General features: G+C 37.5%; 1 protein-coding gene across 23 annotated transcripts in view; it reads left to right on the forward strand.

The window, feature by feature from the left end:
• PARD3 (par-3 family cell polarity regulator) overlaps nt 1–17,834 on the forward strand; it is a 441,179-nt gene that overhangs the window by 255,042 nt on the left and 168,303 nt on the right. For all 23 annotated transcript variants that reach the window (XM_021542937.3, XM_085564036.1, XM_085564095.1 and 20 more), the window contains 2 exons: nt 10,294–10,482; nt 10,949–11,119. In XM_021542937.3, the coding sequence (XP_021398612.2) occupies nt 10,294–10,482; nt 10,949–11,119 (360 nt within the window). The remainder of the gene's footprint in view (nt 1–10,293; nt 10,483–10,948; nt 11,120–17,834) is intronic.

Raw genomic sequence — 17,834 nt, forward strand, 5'->3', positions numbered from 1 at the left:
GTCTTTGTGGAGAAATAGAAGGAAAATGCACCTTTGAAATTAAAATATATATATATTTATGGAAAAAAACTCCCTTGAAAGTAAAAGGCCTGAAATAAAATCACAAAATATCAAGCCAAACTTATCATTCTTTACTCAGGGGTTCCCTTCATGTAACTGTTACTTTGAAATGGTTTGCATGAATATTGTGGCACTTGGATGCAGTAGCTAGTCCTCAGAGAGGTAACAAAAGAAAATCTTGAAGGTAATTTTTTTTCCTAATTTGTGGCCTGAAATCCTTGACAGAGTTATTCCTTACAACCCATATAAGAAAGCATATGAATTCAGTTTTTTTATGCACCATCACAGAATACAGATTCTCAATCTTAAACTTCCATATAAGAAGGTTTTGTTATTTGAGAGGCTCACACAATTTAAGATCTGCTCTCCAGTTTTACATAAGAAATGCAAATTGCTGATGCAGCTTCAGCCTCTATCCAGTAACTGTGCCCTGGTGAAAACAGGACAGGTGTTTTTACTTTCTCCTTTGCTTATGGACAGAGCCATCGCTCAGCTTCCTCATGGAATGAGGAAATCTCCTGTATCTTGGCTGAAAGGTTGTTCCACCCAGCCATGAGTTTGTGCCATTTGTATAGCTGATGACAGTGTGGAACAGATGCACCTATTGCTAAACAGGTGATTATTTGGAATGTAGGAGATTGCCTGTAATATGAAAAAAATAGTAATTTATCATTATTACATTTCTGTTTCTAAGCATAATTATCTTAATCCTGTTACAGTGCATTGAAATGAACTGTTAATTATGCTATGTAAAACATCTGCCAATTAATTTTTTCCTCATACTCTTTGAAGGTTGATAGTGTTTCAGTAATATTTTGCTTTTACAATTGTCATTCACTCTTAGTTTTCTGAATTCAGAACCAGCAAGTTAACTTTCCTGTTAAGCATAATGCTAGAAAAATAATAATTATCATATGAGTAAGTATTTTCTAAGGAGTGTTGTCTATTGATAAGAAGAGATTCAGAGTTAGAATGATTGTTGCACTCAGCAGCATGGAAAAGCTTCAGTTTTCTCTTCTCATTTGTTTTTCTGTCAAATTGCTGTAAGTGAGCAGAATGTTATGAATTTAAGTGAGTACAGGTTTTGTAACAGCAGCATAACAAGAGTGGTTGGTGTGTTGGAACAATACATAAATGATTAGCAGCACTGATAGAAATTGCAAATGGGATTGCTTTTTGTTTTCTTCTGAACTCAAACATTTGATATTCCAGTTATTATCTAAATTTAATTTTGATCACTGTGTTTTTTCAGATCCAAATGCAGTTCTTGCTATTTTCTTCTGTGTGTGATTCTGAGTAAATTAGCTAGCTACCCTGTTTATGCAAGAATTCATTACCTGTAAGAAAGGGGTGATATTGGTCAGAGGCATTTTGTCAGAACTAATGAATAGTTACTTTGTATGCTTTTTGTTCATAAGTTCTCATATTGTGAGTATGAGAGGCAATACTAGCAAATACTAGCAAAATGCCTAGAAACACATTTATTGATTAATAGATAGAAAATTCTTGTGGAAAAAAATCACAGTCAGTGTTGAGCTTTAAGAGGATGTGCATGTGTGTTTGTCTTTTGCTCAGAAGTTGTTTGTGTTACTTCAAGATACCTAGTCACTAGGGATGCATCCAGAGATATTTTTTAAAAGCTGTAATAATTTCCCACCACTTCCTATTTAGCACCTATATAGAACTTCAGCTTGGTGATCCAGATCTCTGAACATTGAGCCAATAGATGGATTAATGTCAGACTATACCACCAGCAGTGTTGTTATCAATAGCTACAGAATGATTTTATTGAAAGACAATATGTCTGACTGATGATTAAGTTGATGCTGTTATTTCCTCCATGGTGCTTAGGAATGCTGTAGGAATGCATATATTATTGTACCTTTTTACCTTCTAATGGTATGAGGCACAAGGGTGATTACAATGTTTTAAAAGCATTTTTAGTGCAATTTTGAGTGGTTTCAGCTAATAATTTTAATCAAGTTTTAGATCACTGCCCATATGAAAGAAATATGTAGTGAATGTGTGATTTCTGCAAGGTACTGTTGTGATTTCAATCTTTTACCATAGGAGATACTCTAGTATTAAATAGCATGTTCTGACACATTTATGACTTGAGATAAGACATTAATTCCTAGTGAATAATTAATACAACAGTTAAGTGGCTCTGATCATGAATGCTTTTTGACCAGTCTGAATTTCCTGGAACATTCAGTGATAAGCCACATAAGCTTCTGCATAATGCAGTACTTAGTACTGACCCTCAGGCTCAGTTTTGGCTGTTGGCAGCTGGTGATTTACCTGGGATGTGGTGTGGCACATTTAAACTGGCTTCGTGCAGCACCATAGGGAGGCTGTGGCTGCCTTCTGAACACTGGCATTGAAGACACTTATTGAAAAATTCCCAGTTTCATCTAAGACAACATAAGTGTCCCTCCACTGTGACAGGGTTGTCTTAGTGCCACCATTGCAGAGTCATCCAGAAACAACACCCGTAGGTGCAAACTTGTTGATTTGGAGCAAACCTAGTTTTATTGCATCATTGCCATTAGACTCTTGGTGTTGATTCTCCCTTGATATTAAATGCAGGGAAAATAGTGAGATGAAATGGTTTGCCATGGTTGCCTGAAAGTTTGCAGCAGAAATAGAAGTGAGACACAGATCCTTCTGAGGTGCTCCATACTTCAGGTGCCCCATTACTTCATGGGGTGTGTGTTTCCTGCCATGGATTTCTACAAAGACAGTCTTTCTTTTTCAGCTTGTTTTTCCTGTCTGTCTTTTCCAGACACTATCTCTTTCTTTAGTCTTTCAGGTCTTGTAAATCCGATAGGCCAGTGAGAGAAGTGTAAGGATTTTTAGGGATCTCTGTCATTAGTGTGTTGGGCATTGAAGTTTTTCTTGAAGAAGGGAAAGTGCAGAGAGCTGTAGCTTTATAGGCTTCTTTGGCAGAACAGACACCTACTGTGTACCTAATCCCTTGGTTTTCACTTCTCTAGGATAAGCAATGTGTACAGAAACGGGGTTAGCATTACAATCACATGTTTTTGTTTCAGGACATATAGTAGGAACACAAAGTTTGAATAGAGCAGCAGTTTTGAACATAGTATGTTGGCCTAAATAAAGTATAGTCATGGTACCTGCAACAGACTAGTAGTGCCTGTGAGAAGTTCTGAGATTAAGAACCAACAGAATGTAATTTTAATTGTGTGATCATTTTTTGAAATGTGGAATCTCATTTGATTAAACCAGTTTCTATGACAGCCCAGATCAGAGTGTTGGCATTAGGGAGAGTAATGTAAGAATAGACAAGCAATGGACTTGTTATAGGGAGAAGTAACAAACATGTGGATGTACTTACACATGAGCTTTTGCAGAGCTTTGCTTTCCATTCTAAATGAAAATCACATGCTAGAATTTTTGTGCTCTGGAAAAGCATTTATTTTTTTCCTAAATCATATCTTAATCCAGCCAAACCTTTAAACTGAAGTTATTTTTGCATGTGGAACATCTTTTTTGATATTAAATTAAATCCTTAAAATGGACATAACAGGAAATGCAGTGGGGCTGTTTTGCACTACTTTCATGAACTAGTATTTTTGCCTATAAATACTTACCAAAGTTAAGCCATATCTAATACACAAAAAACTCTTCCTTGATGGGATTAAGATTAAAGCAGACCATATTTCCCATAAAATCTCAGAATTCAGATCTAGTTTTTGATATCTAGCAGCTGCTGTTTGATTTGAATTAATGCAATTTTTGCCAGATGTGGCATATTAACTTCACTAATATGAATAATGAGTCTCTGTATATGAGCAAATAAGATTCATTAGTGTTTATCTAACATATGACAGATATTAAAATTCTTAGTCTAGGAAGAGTTAGAAAAATAAAGCAAGCATAAGAATTCTGGTTGTTTAGTTGGCTTGAACCCTATACAATTTTATAATCAGGTAAGTAGTAATTTAGGTCCTCAAAACCTATAATGCAATACAACCGTTTGTTTAAAAAAAAAAAAAAAGAAAAAAGATAAATGGTCTTGTATTTCAGGAGAAAACTGGGTTGGAGTGTGCATGCCACTACTGGATCAGTAGGCAGGATTTTCTCTGGTGATGGAGTTGCTCTAGTTATATTTTTCTTTAATGCCTCCCCATGGTGGGATGCACCAGCTCTCCATTACTCCTCCCAAGGAGATTCCTCAGCTGTTGGGGAGTTGTGTTTCAGGCCACCTACATTGCTCTGTTTTCAGTACCTCCAGCAGTAATACATTACATTTTTATAAGTACTAAACATCACCCCCACAAAAGTTGTTGACCAGAGAAGCTGGTGTGTTTTTTTTTCCTTAGAGGTGTTTGTTTAATGTGTTCTATGTTTGTATATGTGATGGCACAGGATGAGAGTGAGTCATCATTTTTTTGTGTACCTCAGTTTAGAGGGTGGCATGATAAGACAGCAGTGTCACCCACTTAACTTGAAGGACAAAACAGTTTGAGTTGCCCCTGCTGTTAAGATTGTCTTTGCACAATAGCTAAGTGAAATCTCCTCTCCTGCTGCATTCTGTTTTGTTACAATAATATAGAGACAAGTTTTATTGGTTTCCCAAACTATAAGGCTTATGATTCCTTAGTATTGTGGGTACCTTATCAGAAATAATTAAATATTAGGTGCTGTATTAAAATCTTCTAAAGACTGAAAGTATCTTGGAAAAAGCTGTTAGGTTGGAATTCCCTATTATTGGAACCCAGTGACTAAACTTGGGATTTTGAAATTTCCAGTAGTTTTACAGACTACGTACACTTCCTAGAAAGCTCTTATATCCACCAAACTTATATTTTGAGAACTTGAGGTTTTCCATCTGGATAAATTGTAAAGAGAGAAGACACATTTGTGAGACAAAAGGTTGATAGATTAAGAAAATAGTATTTAAACAGTGGCTAACAGGACTGTAATGTTGGAAGGCTGGACCCAACAGAACTTGAGACAGGTAAATTGAATAGTGAATGGGGTCATTCAAGTTATTAGGTAGTGTTTGTGCTATAGTTAATTAATCATATGAATGTCATAATTGTGGTGTATATATATACTCATATATAAGGGTGTTCTGTGTGTGTACATGCATATATGTGTGCATTCAAGAGCCTTGTAAAAATTTTTACATACATGTGTTCACATATATAACTGGAGATGCAGAGCTTTATTGATTGCTCCGTGAAGAGGAACAGGAGCACATTTTTGTATGCATAGTCACAAAGTAATGTGCAGACAAGTGTCAGTGACTGAATAACTGCTGAGAAGGCAGCAGGTCTAAGCTTGCAAGAGAATGCACTTCACTGGAGAGAATGCTGCCAGACTTGTAGCAGCAGCGAGTCACTTAGGAAACCTGTCCTAACTTGACTGAAAATTGCTTCCCCTGTTAGGTGGGAGGAAGGTTTTCTTTGCTGTTCAGTTTCTGTTTTCACCCATCTCATGCTGCTTACTCACCAGCTGAACCCTGATGAGGTCCTGCAGAGGGAGGAAGTCCCAAGCAATAGTGTGTAAAACATGAACCCCCAGCTGGTCGAGAGAGGTGATTGTCTCGTTCTGCTCCTCACTGGTGTGGCCTCACCTTGGAAATTGTGTGAAGTTCTGGGCACTGCAGGATAAGAAAGTTCTGAAGCTATTAGAGAGTGTCCTAAGGAGAGCAACAAGAATAGTGAAGGGCCTTGAGGGAAAGCTGTGTGAGAAGCAGCTGAGGTCACTTTGTCTGTTCAGCCTGGAGAAAAGGAGACCAAGGGGAGACCTCATTGTGGTCTTCAACATCCTCCTGAGGAGAAGAGGAGAGGCAGACACTGATCTCTTCTCTGTGGTGATCTGTGACAGGACCTAAGGGAATGGCCTTAAGTTGTGTCAAGGGAGGTTTAGGGTCTCCAGAGAAGTTATCACAGCACCAGCCTGACAGAGTTCCAGAAGCATTTGGACAATGCCGTCAGGCACAGGGTGTGACTCTTGGGGTGTCCTGGGCCAGGAGTTTGACTTGATGATCTTTGAGGTCCCTTCCAAGTCAACATATTCTGTAATTCTGTGATACAATGATAAAGAGGAGATGCTGTTAGGAGTATAATGAGAAAACTAATGGCACTCTAACTGTTGAAATCTATTTTAATGTTGTTTATAAAATTAAATCTGATTTTATGATGAGATCAGAACTTACATAGAAGAGAATGTTATGTGGAAGAGAAAAACAATTCCCCCCCCAGCATTTATCTTATGGCTTTTTAAAATCTCTGTATATATCAAAACACTGCCGTAAGTTTGCCCTAGTCAGGAATTTTATCTTTCAATTTACAATATATTTATGTTGTATATAAAAAGTGAAAAACTTATCTCAAATGTTGTTTAGCATAAATTGATGCTAAATATGATTTTGAAGCCAAAAAAGTCGCCTACATATTTTATCACCGATCAAATTTTTATTATAGATTACATACTTGAGCAGCTTCATTCATCCAACTGAAGTCATTTCAGATGACCTTTTCCTCAGCAGCCTCTGTCTGAACAGAATATTGTTCTGCTGTTAATTGTTTTGGACACAGTGTGTGAAAAATCTTAAGGGAGTTGAATTTTGTTGTTCAGGGTTCACAGTACATAATTTTGCTTGCATGTTTACTCCTGGCCTGTCAAAATACATGACGGGATAAATTTCTCCTACAGATCAACTAATCATGAAAATAGCATTGAGGTGTTTGATTGACATAGCGAAGCTGTTAATTTAGAGAGTATCAAGATCAAATGGAAGCTACTGCAATTAAGAAGTGATGTGTTCTCGGCTGAAATTTTTAATGCTGCATTTTAGATTTTTTGTACATTTTAATGCTGTCTCTTGGACATATTAGGGGATTTCTACGATTTGTTACATTTAAATATTTAATTTCAGTGCAAATTTTACTTTTTTATAATAGCTGTTTTTATATTGATTGGGGAGAAAGGCTGTACATGTAATGTTTCTGTACTCTAAAGGGCTTTGGAGAACAAAGGATTCAGTCATTATGAGATTTTGCTGGGTTTTTTTTTGTTTTGTTTTGTTTTCATCTTTACAACTTTGGTTCAAAATATTATGGTAGCAGGCTAAAAATCTTCCTGCTCACAGTCATTCTCCGTGACTGGCTCCTTTATGACATGCTTAGAGGTTCCATGTCACTATATGGTACTGCTCCAAGGTTTGTGGTATGAAGTTACATTCAATATATCATACATAGTAAGACCTTCTTTGATGTGGCACAAATGTTAAATTAGCTACTTTCATATCCATAGCTCTTGAAAGTTAATAGTTAAGTTTTTATTGAAAGCCACATTTTTCACATTTGTTCTACTTTTTTTTGTTTTCTTACTCTACATTCAAGCATATGATACTGGCAGGTGTCACACAGAGTCTGAAGGGCAAAAGGCTTCTTATGTCCCTAAAATTCCAGATACAGATATGCTGGTAAAGTGTTCTTAGGTGGGAAAAACTGTAGATACCCTATGAAGTCCCTCAAGAAATTTAGCCATAGCCTAGTAATGGAAATTTTCTTCCTTAAGTGATTTGAGCAATTTTCTCATGCTTTCAGCACTTCTTATCCAGTGCTGAGGCTGCTGTTTCTCATTTTTTCATGAGCATGATCTACTTGCTCATGTACGGCTGCTACAGTGTAGTTTGTTCCAGGTATTGGCCTCACATTTCAGCTGCACACTCAGGCGTCTGTAGCCTAATATTGCTTTGTTTTCTTATTCAAGATTGCAGGAAACAAGCAAGCACAAGCCTCACATTAAACCAGCACTGAACTGATAATGCAGCTCTTTGGTCTCACTGAAGAGAAGTAGGGTAGAGGCCATTAGCCACGTCTTTGGGGATTCTTGTGAGCTGCTCACTCCAACTGACCCTTTGTCATATAGAAATACACCTGACAGGTCTGGGAGACTGCTTTGTCTGAAGTTTTGGTGGATTGTTCTAAGATTAGAAAATACTGGAGGAAGAGGGAAATTGATTCTAAATTTATGTTAACAGTAATAAAGAAAAATTCAATAAGCATATCTGCTTTCCTGGATAAGCCATACATCCTACCTTGGCTTTACCTCTCTTTTGGCTCACAAGATTTATTCCTGCTACTATTTATTAATGAATATGAAAATGATCAGTGTTACAGAAACTATAACATAATGTGCATCTGTCTCAGATTGTTTTATTCTGCAGCCGCTCGACAAAATGTGGATTCACATGTATGCTGAATCGAATGCTTCTGTGAGCCAAGCAGAAAAATTAGGGTGGTAATTTTCCCATAATTTGGGAAACACCTTTTAGATAAAGTGTTTTTCAGTGGTCACAATGCACCTTTCCATTCCTCACAGGTAGCATTGGTCGCTCTGTTTTGTGTGGCAAAGATATATGTTTGAATAGTGGGATTCACAAGCAAGCCTCCCTAGCATTGGCACGTTGATAGGTGTTCATTTTTTTCATTTTTTGGGACTTTATTGGTTTGTTTGTTTTTTTTTTTTTTTTTTTTTTTTTTTTTTTTTTTTTTGATGAACCATTGTGCTTAGTTATAAGCAAAAGGAGTCTAGTGTAAAGGGAAGGGCTGGTGAACACATGAAGGTTCACGCTTTTAACCAAGTGGGAAAAGATAGAGTTCCTGTTTTTCTTCCCTCAGCTGTTGCGGCTCTCTCAGCAGTCTGACTGCCTTCCCATGTGACATTTTTGCACTGCATTTCTAGGTCAGTGGTGACACAACTAGCATGCTTATGCCCAAATTGATCATCTCAGTCTGCTGTACTCCACATGGCTTTCACATCTATCTTTGCCATGGGCTGTGTTAGCATTTCCTGAAATCTTAAGGAACAGGGACAGCTCAGCAGGCACGTGTTAACTTCTCTCATACGTCTTCTCACTCATATGAGTGAGCTTTGCAAGCAGATCAGTGATGTGGGGAAAGTTGGTATAAAATCAGTGTCAGAAGCAGAGGTGACATGTTGCTGAGATTATGAAAATTTGGCCAAATTAATTCTTCCAGAGAAGAACTGCTGATGCTGGACATTAGTTTGCACCTTCTGCTGTATGTTCTCTTTCTCCTTTATGTGGGTGAAAAATCCCTAGCACAGTTGAGTTCACAAGCAGAGAATTGCCTTTAAGGGCATGACTTTTTTCTTTAATTGGTAAAGTTTTAACCAAAAGTGGTTATAACTGCTTTGTTAGATTTGAAAGTGGATCAGAAACAAGTGAACAGCACCTGCTGTAGGAGATAGGGCTGGTGAACAGCCTGTCCCTCCCATTCCCTCTGGCAGAAGTCTCTTGGACATGAGCACTGCTCCTCAGGGCATGGGCTTTTTCATTCCTGGGTGTTGTGCTCATGCTGCTGCCCCAAGAGTGTCACTGCTTTGTGGGGACACTGCAAGGTCTCTGGTCCCAGCCTGTTGCCACCCTGATCCAGCAGGAGGTGAAGCGTGAGGCAGGTCACTTGTGCTTGTATGGCTTTTGTATGCATGGAAAGGTGTCACTGAACAGCTCCTTGCTGGTGGCTGTGGCAGGCTGTGACTGTAATTTGGGGTGCTTAAAACCTGGGATTTTCCCATCCAGGCTAGGACTGGGTATTGAGGACAGCAAAGATCCAGAGAGGTGGGTAAGAGGGCAGAGGTGAAGGGAGGAGCTGGGAAAATCAGGAATATTTGCACTCAGAGCTGGATTTGATTATAAACCTGGCAATAGCAGAGAGATGTGCTGTTGCAGATCTCAGCTGTATAGTTTTCTGGTTTCTCCTAACACAGATAATTTTATATAAAATGAGGTGAAGTAATTTTTGAATTTAATTTTGTTTCACTTAGTTTCTCTCTAAGACTGCAAAGCTCCATAGATGATGATAGTACTTTAAAAATTCTGTAGGTTTGCAAGTAGGAAAATATTTCTGATAAAGCTCTCTTTAGGCTAGTGAAATAGCAGCTTATGTGTGAGTTAGTATTGATGGCAGATTCAGTAATGACATGTGATACAATTACTTTACTAGAGAGAGAAGCACTTAGGCACAAATTTAAGATATTTCTGAACCTAGGCGTCAACTGGAGGTGATTGAAAATACACTATTTCTGCACATTTCTTCACATAATTACTGTGGAAAATATTGTGGCATTGTAGTAAAAAGCAGAGAGTTTTGAATGCTAATAGCTATAGGGAGAAGAGAATTCCCAGAGAAATGCTATTCTATAATGCCATGCTAATCTCTCTAACAGAAAGCTGAAGAAGAGGAGCTTGTCCTCACACCTGATGGCACCAGGGAATTCCTCACTTTTGAAGTTCCACTGAATGACTCTGGGTCAGCTGGGCTTGGCGTGAGTGTCAAAGGTAACCGGTCAAAAGAAAACCATGCCGATTTAGGAATCTTCGTCAAGTCCATTATTAATGGTGGAGCAGCATCCAAGGTAAGAGGGTATTTCTGTGTACTTCGGTCTTCCTCAGTTTTCCTTAATAAGTTATTTTGAAAATATCCATAGGTTGAAGAAGAGTGACATCTCTAGTGTTCACCAATTATACTATCAGAAATAACATTTAGATTTCTACTCACATGCTTGCACATTCCAGGATTTAAGCAGCGCTAACAGATTTGGGAAGGAAGGTGCCGTCTCTGGTACAGTTCCATTAGTATGCTATTTGAGCAAACAGATTATGATAATAGCCTTCAGTGCAAATCTGTAATTGGAATAGACATTTCCTATAGTGGCTGCAATGGAAGCTATTATTTCAGTGTTCATTTCGCCATAAACCCTTAGGACTAAGTATAATTGGTTGAATATTTTTCTTTTGATTTCGTTTTTTTTATTCTCTCCAGTAGACAAAGCTTCCTTTGTGTGTGTTTTATGTAACTATCTATAATTTTTACTTTTCCAGGATGGCAGGCTTCGAGTGAATGATCAACTAATAGCAGTTAATGGAGAATCATTATTGGGCAAAACAAATCAAGATGCTATGGAAACCTTAAGGAGGTCCATGTCCACCGAAGGAAACAAACGAGGAATGATTCAGCTTATTGTGGCGAGACGAATAAGTAAATGCAATGAGGTAATAAGCTTTTGATACTGGGATTGGCAGTTTTCACTTCTGAGGTATTTGTGTTTACAGGAGATGTCATGTTTCCTCTGGGACTTGAAAAATAATATCTGAGAAGCTAAAGAAAGAGAGAACGACAGAATGATCTGAATTTCAGTGTTAGACATGCTAACATTATTACTGATCAATAAAGTTTTTCTTTCGAGTATTTTTGTCAATGAAAAACAGGAAACACTGAATAAAACTATATTGATTTTGTAATTGGATCTCACTGTTTACGTGATTTTTGTTCAGCGGAGTTTTTTATGGAGGTCTATTAGATCTTTCATTTATAGACTTTGTGTTAACTGACTTGTTTCTTTGTCACTTCCAGTTTTTTTAAGTAAGAGTAATGCTCTTGCATTTCATTATTATATTTTATCTAAACAAAAGTTTCATGTATAGATTCTACAAAACTTTGTCTTGGCTTTAATTGTGGGTGAGGTTGAACTACTGAATTCAAGGTAAAGTGGTGATTCTTCTGATGATTATGTCTGCTCTAGTGCAATGTTTATGTGTTGGTGTTTTGAAATATATTCATGATTTCTAATAGCTTATCTTCTAAGTAATGCTATATACTAGGAATATATGGACATATAATGAGAAGGACTGTAGATGTTGGGGAGGACTGAATTAGATTTCAGAGCAAATTGGAGAAAGAGCTGAGTTAAATAGGATACAGCTGCATGGCATGTCAGAAAAGCATCTCTTTAGAAATCTAAAAGTCAATTTTTTCATTCTTGCTAATATACTAAGGCCTTATCAGGAATGTTATTTCTTGATCATCATGCTTCAAAAATGATGTGCACAAATTGGTTTAGTATCACTGCTCCTGCCTAGGAGAAAAAAGAATGGTTTACTTTTTAATGCATAAATCTAATCTTCAGAAAAAGTTAACCCATAGTGTATTATAAAATCATGTCTGAAAAAGGCACTAGGCATTTTTAAAGTGTTAAGCTTCTCCTAATAAATTGCTTATACAAAGGTTTTGTACACATGCATGTTTATATATGCACACTGCTGAAAGCCAGCTTGGATGCACAGCGTGTCTTGCTGAGTGTTGAAGGAATTCTGACCTTTTTGTATGTGGTGATGTCCTTATCTAGCCCTAATTCAGCCTGTCCTTTGGAGACCATTCCTTATTCTTACCCAATTTCAGACTCTACTACATGCTACTACATAAAAAGGGTGAGATATTTTAGATTATTTCTGTGTTTAGGTTTTTATTTTCCCTTAAAATTATGTAGAAGATGATCCCTTTTCTCCTAGTGAAAGTCTTCTTAATTGAATTAATCCAGACAGCATTTGTAAACACAAGGGAGGTAATCCAGCAGTGATGAAACAAAGACATTTCTCCTTGAATCCAACACAATTTTTACTCACTCGAGAACAGCTTGGTCCCCTATATCTGCTTGACATTTAGTACAATTTATTTTGCAGAAATCATGTGCCAAAAGCAGCACAGCTGACTGCAGTATATGTGCTTCAAGATAAAAGAACTGATTGTGGAAACAGATTTAGATACACTGAAATGTACCTGCACAAGGGCATGATATGCCCTGTCTTTCTGGGCCTCCTTTACATTTTTTGTGCATTTTCCCAACTTCTTAAGAAGATGGTAAGATTAGTTATAATGATTAGGAAAGCATTGATATGTCACTATTGCTGTAGTAATCAAAAAGTTGCAAAGTAACTTTTGTAAGTAATTTTTCCTAGAAATCATTGCTTTTATCACACTTACCCAAAGGAAATATGATGTCAGTACCGTTTGCATATTTTAATATGATGAAAGGATGACTTGCATGGATATAAAGCTGTTTACTTGCTGAGCTGGCCGTATGCAAGGAGTCACTTTTCTGGAAGTCTTGCAATGCCCAGACTTCAATGAAATGAAAAGCAAAGAGAGTTATTTTTCTTGGTATTTTGCAATTAAACCCTCTATCCTCCTTCAAGAATGTGACCAATTTAAGCTTTAGATGCTCTAAGCTGATGTAACATTGATAAGCTGTGATAGTGTTATTTCTGAATGTTGCAGGAGTACCATATATGAGTATGGTATTCAGTCAGCTCAGTCCCTCATTAGTGGCTATGGGGCCTGAGAACAGGCTGGTGACAATATTGCCTCAGTGGCTGACCATGTCTTGGCTATATTGTGTGTAATTCAGCATGCTTAGACATGCTGGTATACAAATTTTCTCCTTGGAACATTCCAGTAATAACCACCAGGAAAGATTTTTAGTATTAGAGCACAAAAAGAAATGACATTTGACTGGCAGCAAATTCAGGAGCTTGCAGATTAGAAGCAAAAGCATAAAAAGGGCACAACCTTATCTTAATAACTCCCACCGCTTATTGACATAGAAGCACAGAATCATTTAGATTGAAGATTATTGACTCCAACCATTAACCCAGCACTGCCAAGCCCGCTCCTAAACCATATTGCCAAGTGCCAGATCTATACATGTTTGAAAGACCTGCAGGGATGGCTACTCAGCCATTCCCTGGGCTGAGTCCTGTTCCAAAGCTTGACTATAATTTTCATGACATATCCAGTCTAAATCTTCCCTGGCACAACTGGTAACTGTTTCCTCTTGTCCTATCACTTTTTACCTGGGAGAAGGCAAGGCACCAACCCTCACCTGGTTAAATCCTCCTTTTAGGCAGTTGTAGAGAGCAAAAAGCTCTCCTTAGCCTTCTTTACTCCAGGCTGAACAGCCCCCAGCTCCTCAGAAATTGGGGTTTATTGGTTTAATTAAATATAAAAAGAAATGTTCAACTTTTGAGAAAGTATTTCCTGGTGTTTTCTATGCTCTTTTTGTTCTTCAAAGAAGTCACCATAAAAACCCAGCAGATAAAAAAGGATAAAAATATCCTTTTCAACTGATTCTTTCCTTTGTTGATTCAGCATTGTATCAACATTGTATTCAGTGTGCCCACTTTGTAGACAAAAACATAGCTTTGTTTCTTGTTAGTCTGAACTGCAGTTAAGTGGAACTGGTTTGGTGTTATTCCCTTTTGTGTGTCACCAAGAACAGTGTTCACTCTGCTCTGTTCCAGGGTATGGTCAGTCCTGCGAGGCCAGGTCTTACCTGAATCCCTGCCACACCACGGAGCACCCACAAGTGTCTCAAAAGGGAATCCGTGCAAGGGGTGATAACACCAGTGCAAAAATAATTGTGGTAAACATCTGGATGATAAAAAAACCCCAGAACAAAATAACAGCAAAATGGAACAAAAAACCCCAAGCCTTTTTTCCCCCTGCCTTCAAGTCTAGCAATTGTTTTGCATTTGCCAAAGTCAAACTGACTTTCTTTGGCGTAGACTAGTCAGTCTGCTTCTTTCTTCTGTAAAACTGAGTTTGAATTGAACTTTTAAGGCAATTGGTGGTATGGAACTGTTTTGGTGGTTTTAATGTCAATTTTCATAATCAGCCCTCAGAATTGCTGAGGAGGGAGAATTAATTTTACAGCACAATTCTGCAGATTGTTGTTTATGCATGTTTCAATTTAGACTAGGATTTTTGTGTACTTTTTGTATTTTGTTTGCTGTCTAGAAGTGAGTGACGGAACCTCTGTTGTCCTGGGTAGAGAGAGACAGAACAGTTGCTTCTGATCTGCTGCAGAGGCACTGTCTTTGTCAGAGAGTTTTCTTGGCTTCTTGAACATGAAACTATTTCAAAACTTTGTGAAGTGACCTTGGATACTCCTTTCCCATGTCATCATTATTCTCAAACAGCTTCACAAGTTCTCATGTTGTAATCTAAGCCATCAGAGCAATTGTAGTAACTATGTAAATGTACATAAACACCATAAGAGTATTATCTTGACTTGAGAGAGACAGGGAGGAGATAATTTATATGACCAGCCCTTCTATAACTGTAGAGTCAAAAGAGACTACAAACTTCCCAGAAGGTAAAAAGAGATTTTGTGCTACTGTGGTTTTGCTGAAGATTTGCCTGTAGAAAGAATTTTCATTGACTCAACAGGAGATAATGTGTAATCCATCCAGGTTTTCAAGTGAATTGTCTTGTAGTAAATATTGATATAAGCCTGGAGTGTTAGTTATGAATGAACTCTAAGGCAAAGCTGTGCATCTCAGTTTTTCTCCTGTTTGCATCATGTCTATACAGAGTACAGCAATGTAGAATTCTGCAAGCTGCACTATTACAAACCTTGCAAAACAGTGTTTAATATCTCAGTCACTCCAGACAAAATCACACACTGAATATTTGATGGACACTGTTAGATTAGTGTAACAAAAACATTTAATTTGGTATTTGGCTATATTTGAGTTTCCCTTGCCCCCTGTTTTAAAAAAGTTAAACATTCTATTCTGTTGTATATTTTCAGCTTCCAGACTTGTGTGTTAACTCATCAAGTTTCCTACATAAGCATGGAGAGATTCTTTAAGACACATTTCCAAAGCTGTGAAAACAGTGGGAAAAATTGAGAGAATAACAATAATATTCACTTGATATTCATATGGCCAGTTTTTAACACCCCATTTTCAGAAGAGGCAGCCATCAGGTTTTTAGATCTTTAACTCAGGGCTGAAATTTTTTTAATTGCTCACATTTAAGGAGAAATGGAGTTCCTTGTGCTGTATTCTTCTGTTAATTAGTGATGCTATTGTGATTAGTCTTTATGGGCAAACAGCTGGTGGCTGCATCGCCAGAACGTGCTCAGCACTCAGGCACAACTGCCAGGCACATCCCACAGCTGGTGGCTCCATGTGCTGATTCAAGAAAATAAAGGTAATTGTTACTTTTGGAATCCTGTGCTTTTCAGTCCTGCAACCTGGACAGCTTAGAGACACAGATTGCTTGTCTGCACTCTGTTCATGTCACAGACAGGCAGCACTTGTCTGCCATTAAGTGAGAGAGCATCACCATTTTCGTCAAAATGAGAAATTTCAAGGGTTCTTATTGTTTAGACCTCCCTTTTTTTTTTTTTTTTTTTTTTTTTTTTTTTTTTTTGGTAGAATGACTATTTTGCCAAACCTGCCTGAAATGAAGCTTTGCAAATGATTTGTGGATCCCCAGATTTCTTCTTGCATGTCTGGTCATTTTTTTTCTCCCTTTTAAAAGGAGCAAACTGTGAAGCAGAGTCCTGATTCCAGACTGCATAAGGACCTCATAATTCATGAAATAAATTGACTAATAGATCAGTGAGACTTTGCAAATGAGTGGTTTCATTATAAAAGAAACAACAGCATCTTTTCTTTTCCAGTGTGTGTGCAAGTATAAAATATTCAGCATCATTTTCCCCTGCATGCATTACTGAGTTACCTACATTGAAATTTAGGTGACAGGTTTGTTTTGCTTTCTCACTAGATTAGTCTTGTGATGACCTTTTGGAATTTAACTGTCAAAAAGTTTTTAGCATCTTCTCCAAACACAAGTGATTTCCCTGTTCATTCCCATCTCCAATTAATTGATAAAGTTGTTTATCTACTTAAGCTATTCCCAGCTCTGATTCCTAGGGGAATTTATAGCTTTTCTCCATCCTGAAGATCAATCTTTGTGTCCACTTCTTTAGCCAGTTTTCAACCCAGAAAATGAAAATTTATTCAAATCCTATGAAAACTTAGTTTTTTTAATGCCTTTGATATTGATACCTTAATATAGACTAGTAGTATTTTAAAAGTATCTATGTTGGAAAATGAAACTGTAGTACTTTGAACTTATTTTAACCACAGTACACAGATAAGAAGGAAAAAGAAAGCCTGGAGAATAATCCTGTGTGACAGAAAGAGCTTCAGCATTGTGGATGCAATGTTATATATAGCAAATTTGTATATCATCTTCTTTAGTACCCATAATGCTTGCATTCCTATATTTGGACAATTTATTTTCTGAAGAAAAAAGGGAGTCTGATTCTTGTTTCATTACAAAAAAAAAAGTTTGTTTATGCTTTGAATATTTGGCACTCTTCTTGTGCATAAACCTTTTTCATATTTATGTACATAACTTCAAATAGGATGGATGGTGGTGTTTAAGTAAAAGGGACTGCATTATTTGTCCTTTTATCATCTAGATAAGCAGCAGCTGGGCTAGCTAGTACAGACAGTACTTTAGCAAACAGCTGGTTTTTATCTGAATGACAAAGGGTCATTTAAAAAAAAAATTAATCTTGCTTCTCTTTTTAATTTAAGAGACTGGATAGAAAAGGAGCTACAGGCAATCTGTAGCATGGGAGGTTTTATTGCATTTTTGCAAATATGATCATTTAGTACAGATCAGTGCTAGGATCCAGAGAGGGAACTCACTCTTTTCAGTCTAGAGAGAAGAAAGACTGGGGGATTTTTACCAGTCAGTATTTATAAAAAGTAATAAAAGTAATAAAGTAGTAATAAAGAATACTGATTCAAATTCTTCTCAGGGCTGCCCAGTGACAGGACAAGAAGCAACAGGCACAAACCAAAATACAAGAAATTTCTTTACACGTAAGAAAAAAAAGGTCCCTCTTAGAAGTCAACACTGGCACAGCTTGCCCTGAGAGGTCGAGGTGTCTCTGATCCTGGAGATATTCAAAACCCAACTGGGCAGGGCACTGTGCAACCTGCTCTTGCAGATCTTGCTTTGGGTAGGAGGTTGGATTAGATAATCTCCTGTTGGTCTGTACATCTCCTCAGTTGGTCTGTGACTCTGACCTGGCACACCAAGGGGTGCTCTAGCAGCTGTTGATAG

The sequence above is a fragment of the Lonchura striata genome, chromosome 2, assembly GCF_050655825.1.
Source record: "Lonchura striata isolate lonStrDom1 chromosome 2, ASM5065582v1, whole genome shotgun sequence".
Lineage (NCBI taxonomy): Eukaryota > Metazoa > Chordata > Aves > Passeriformes > Estrildidae > Lonchura > Lonchura striata.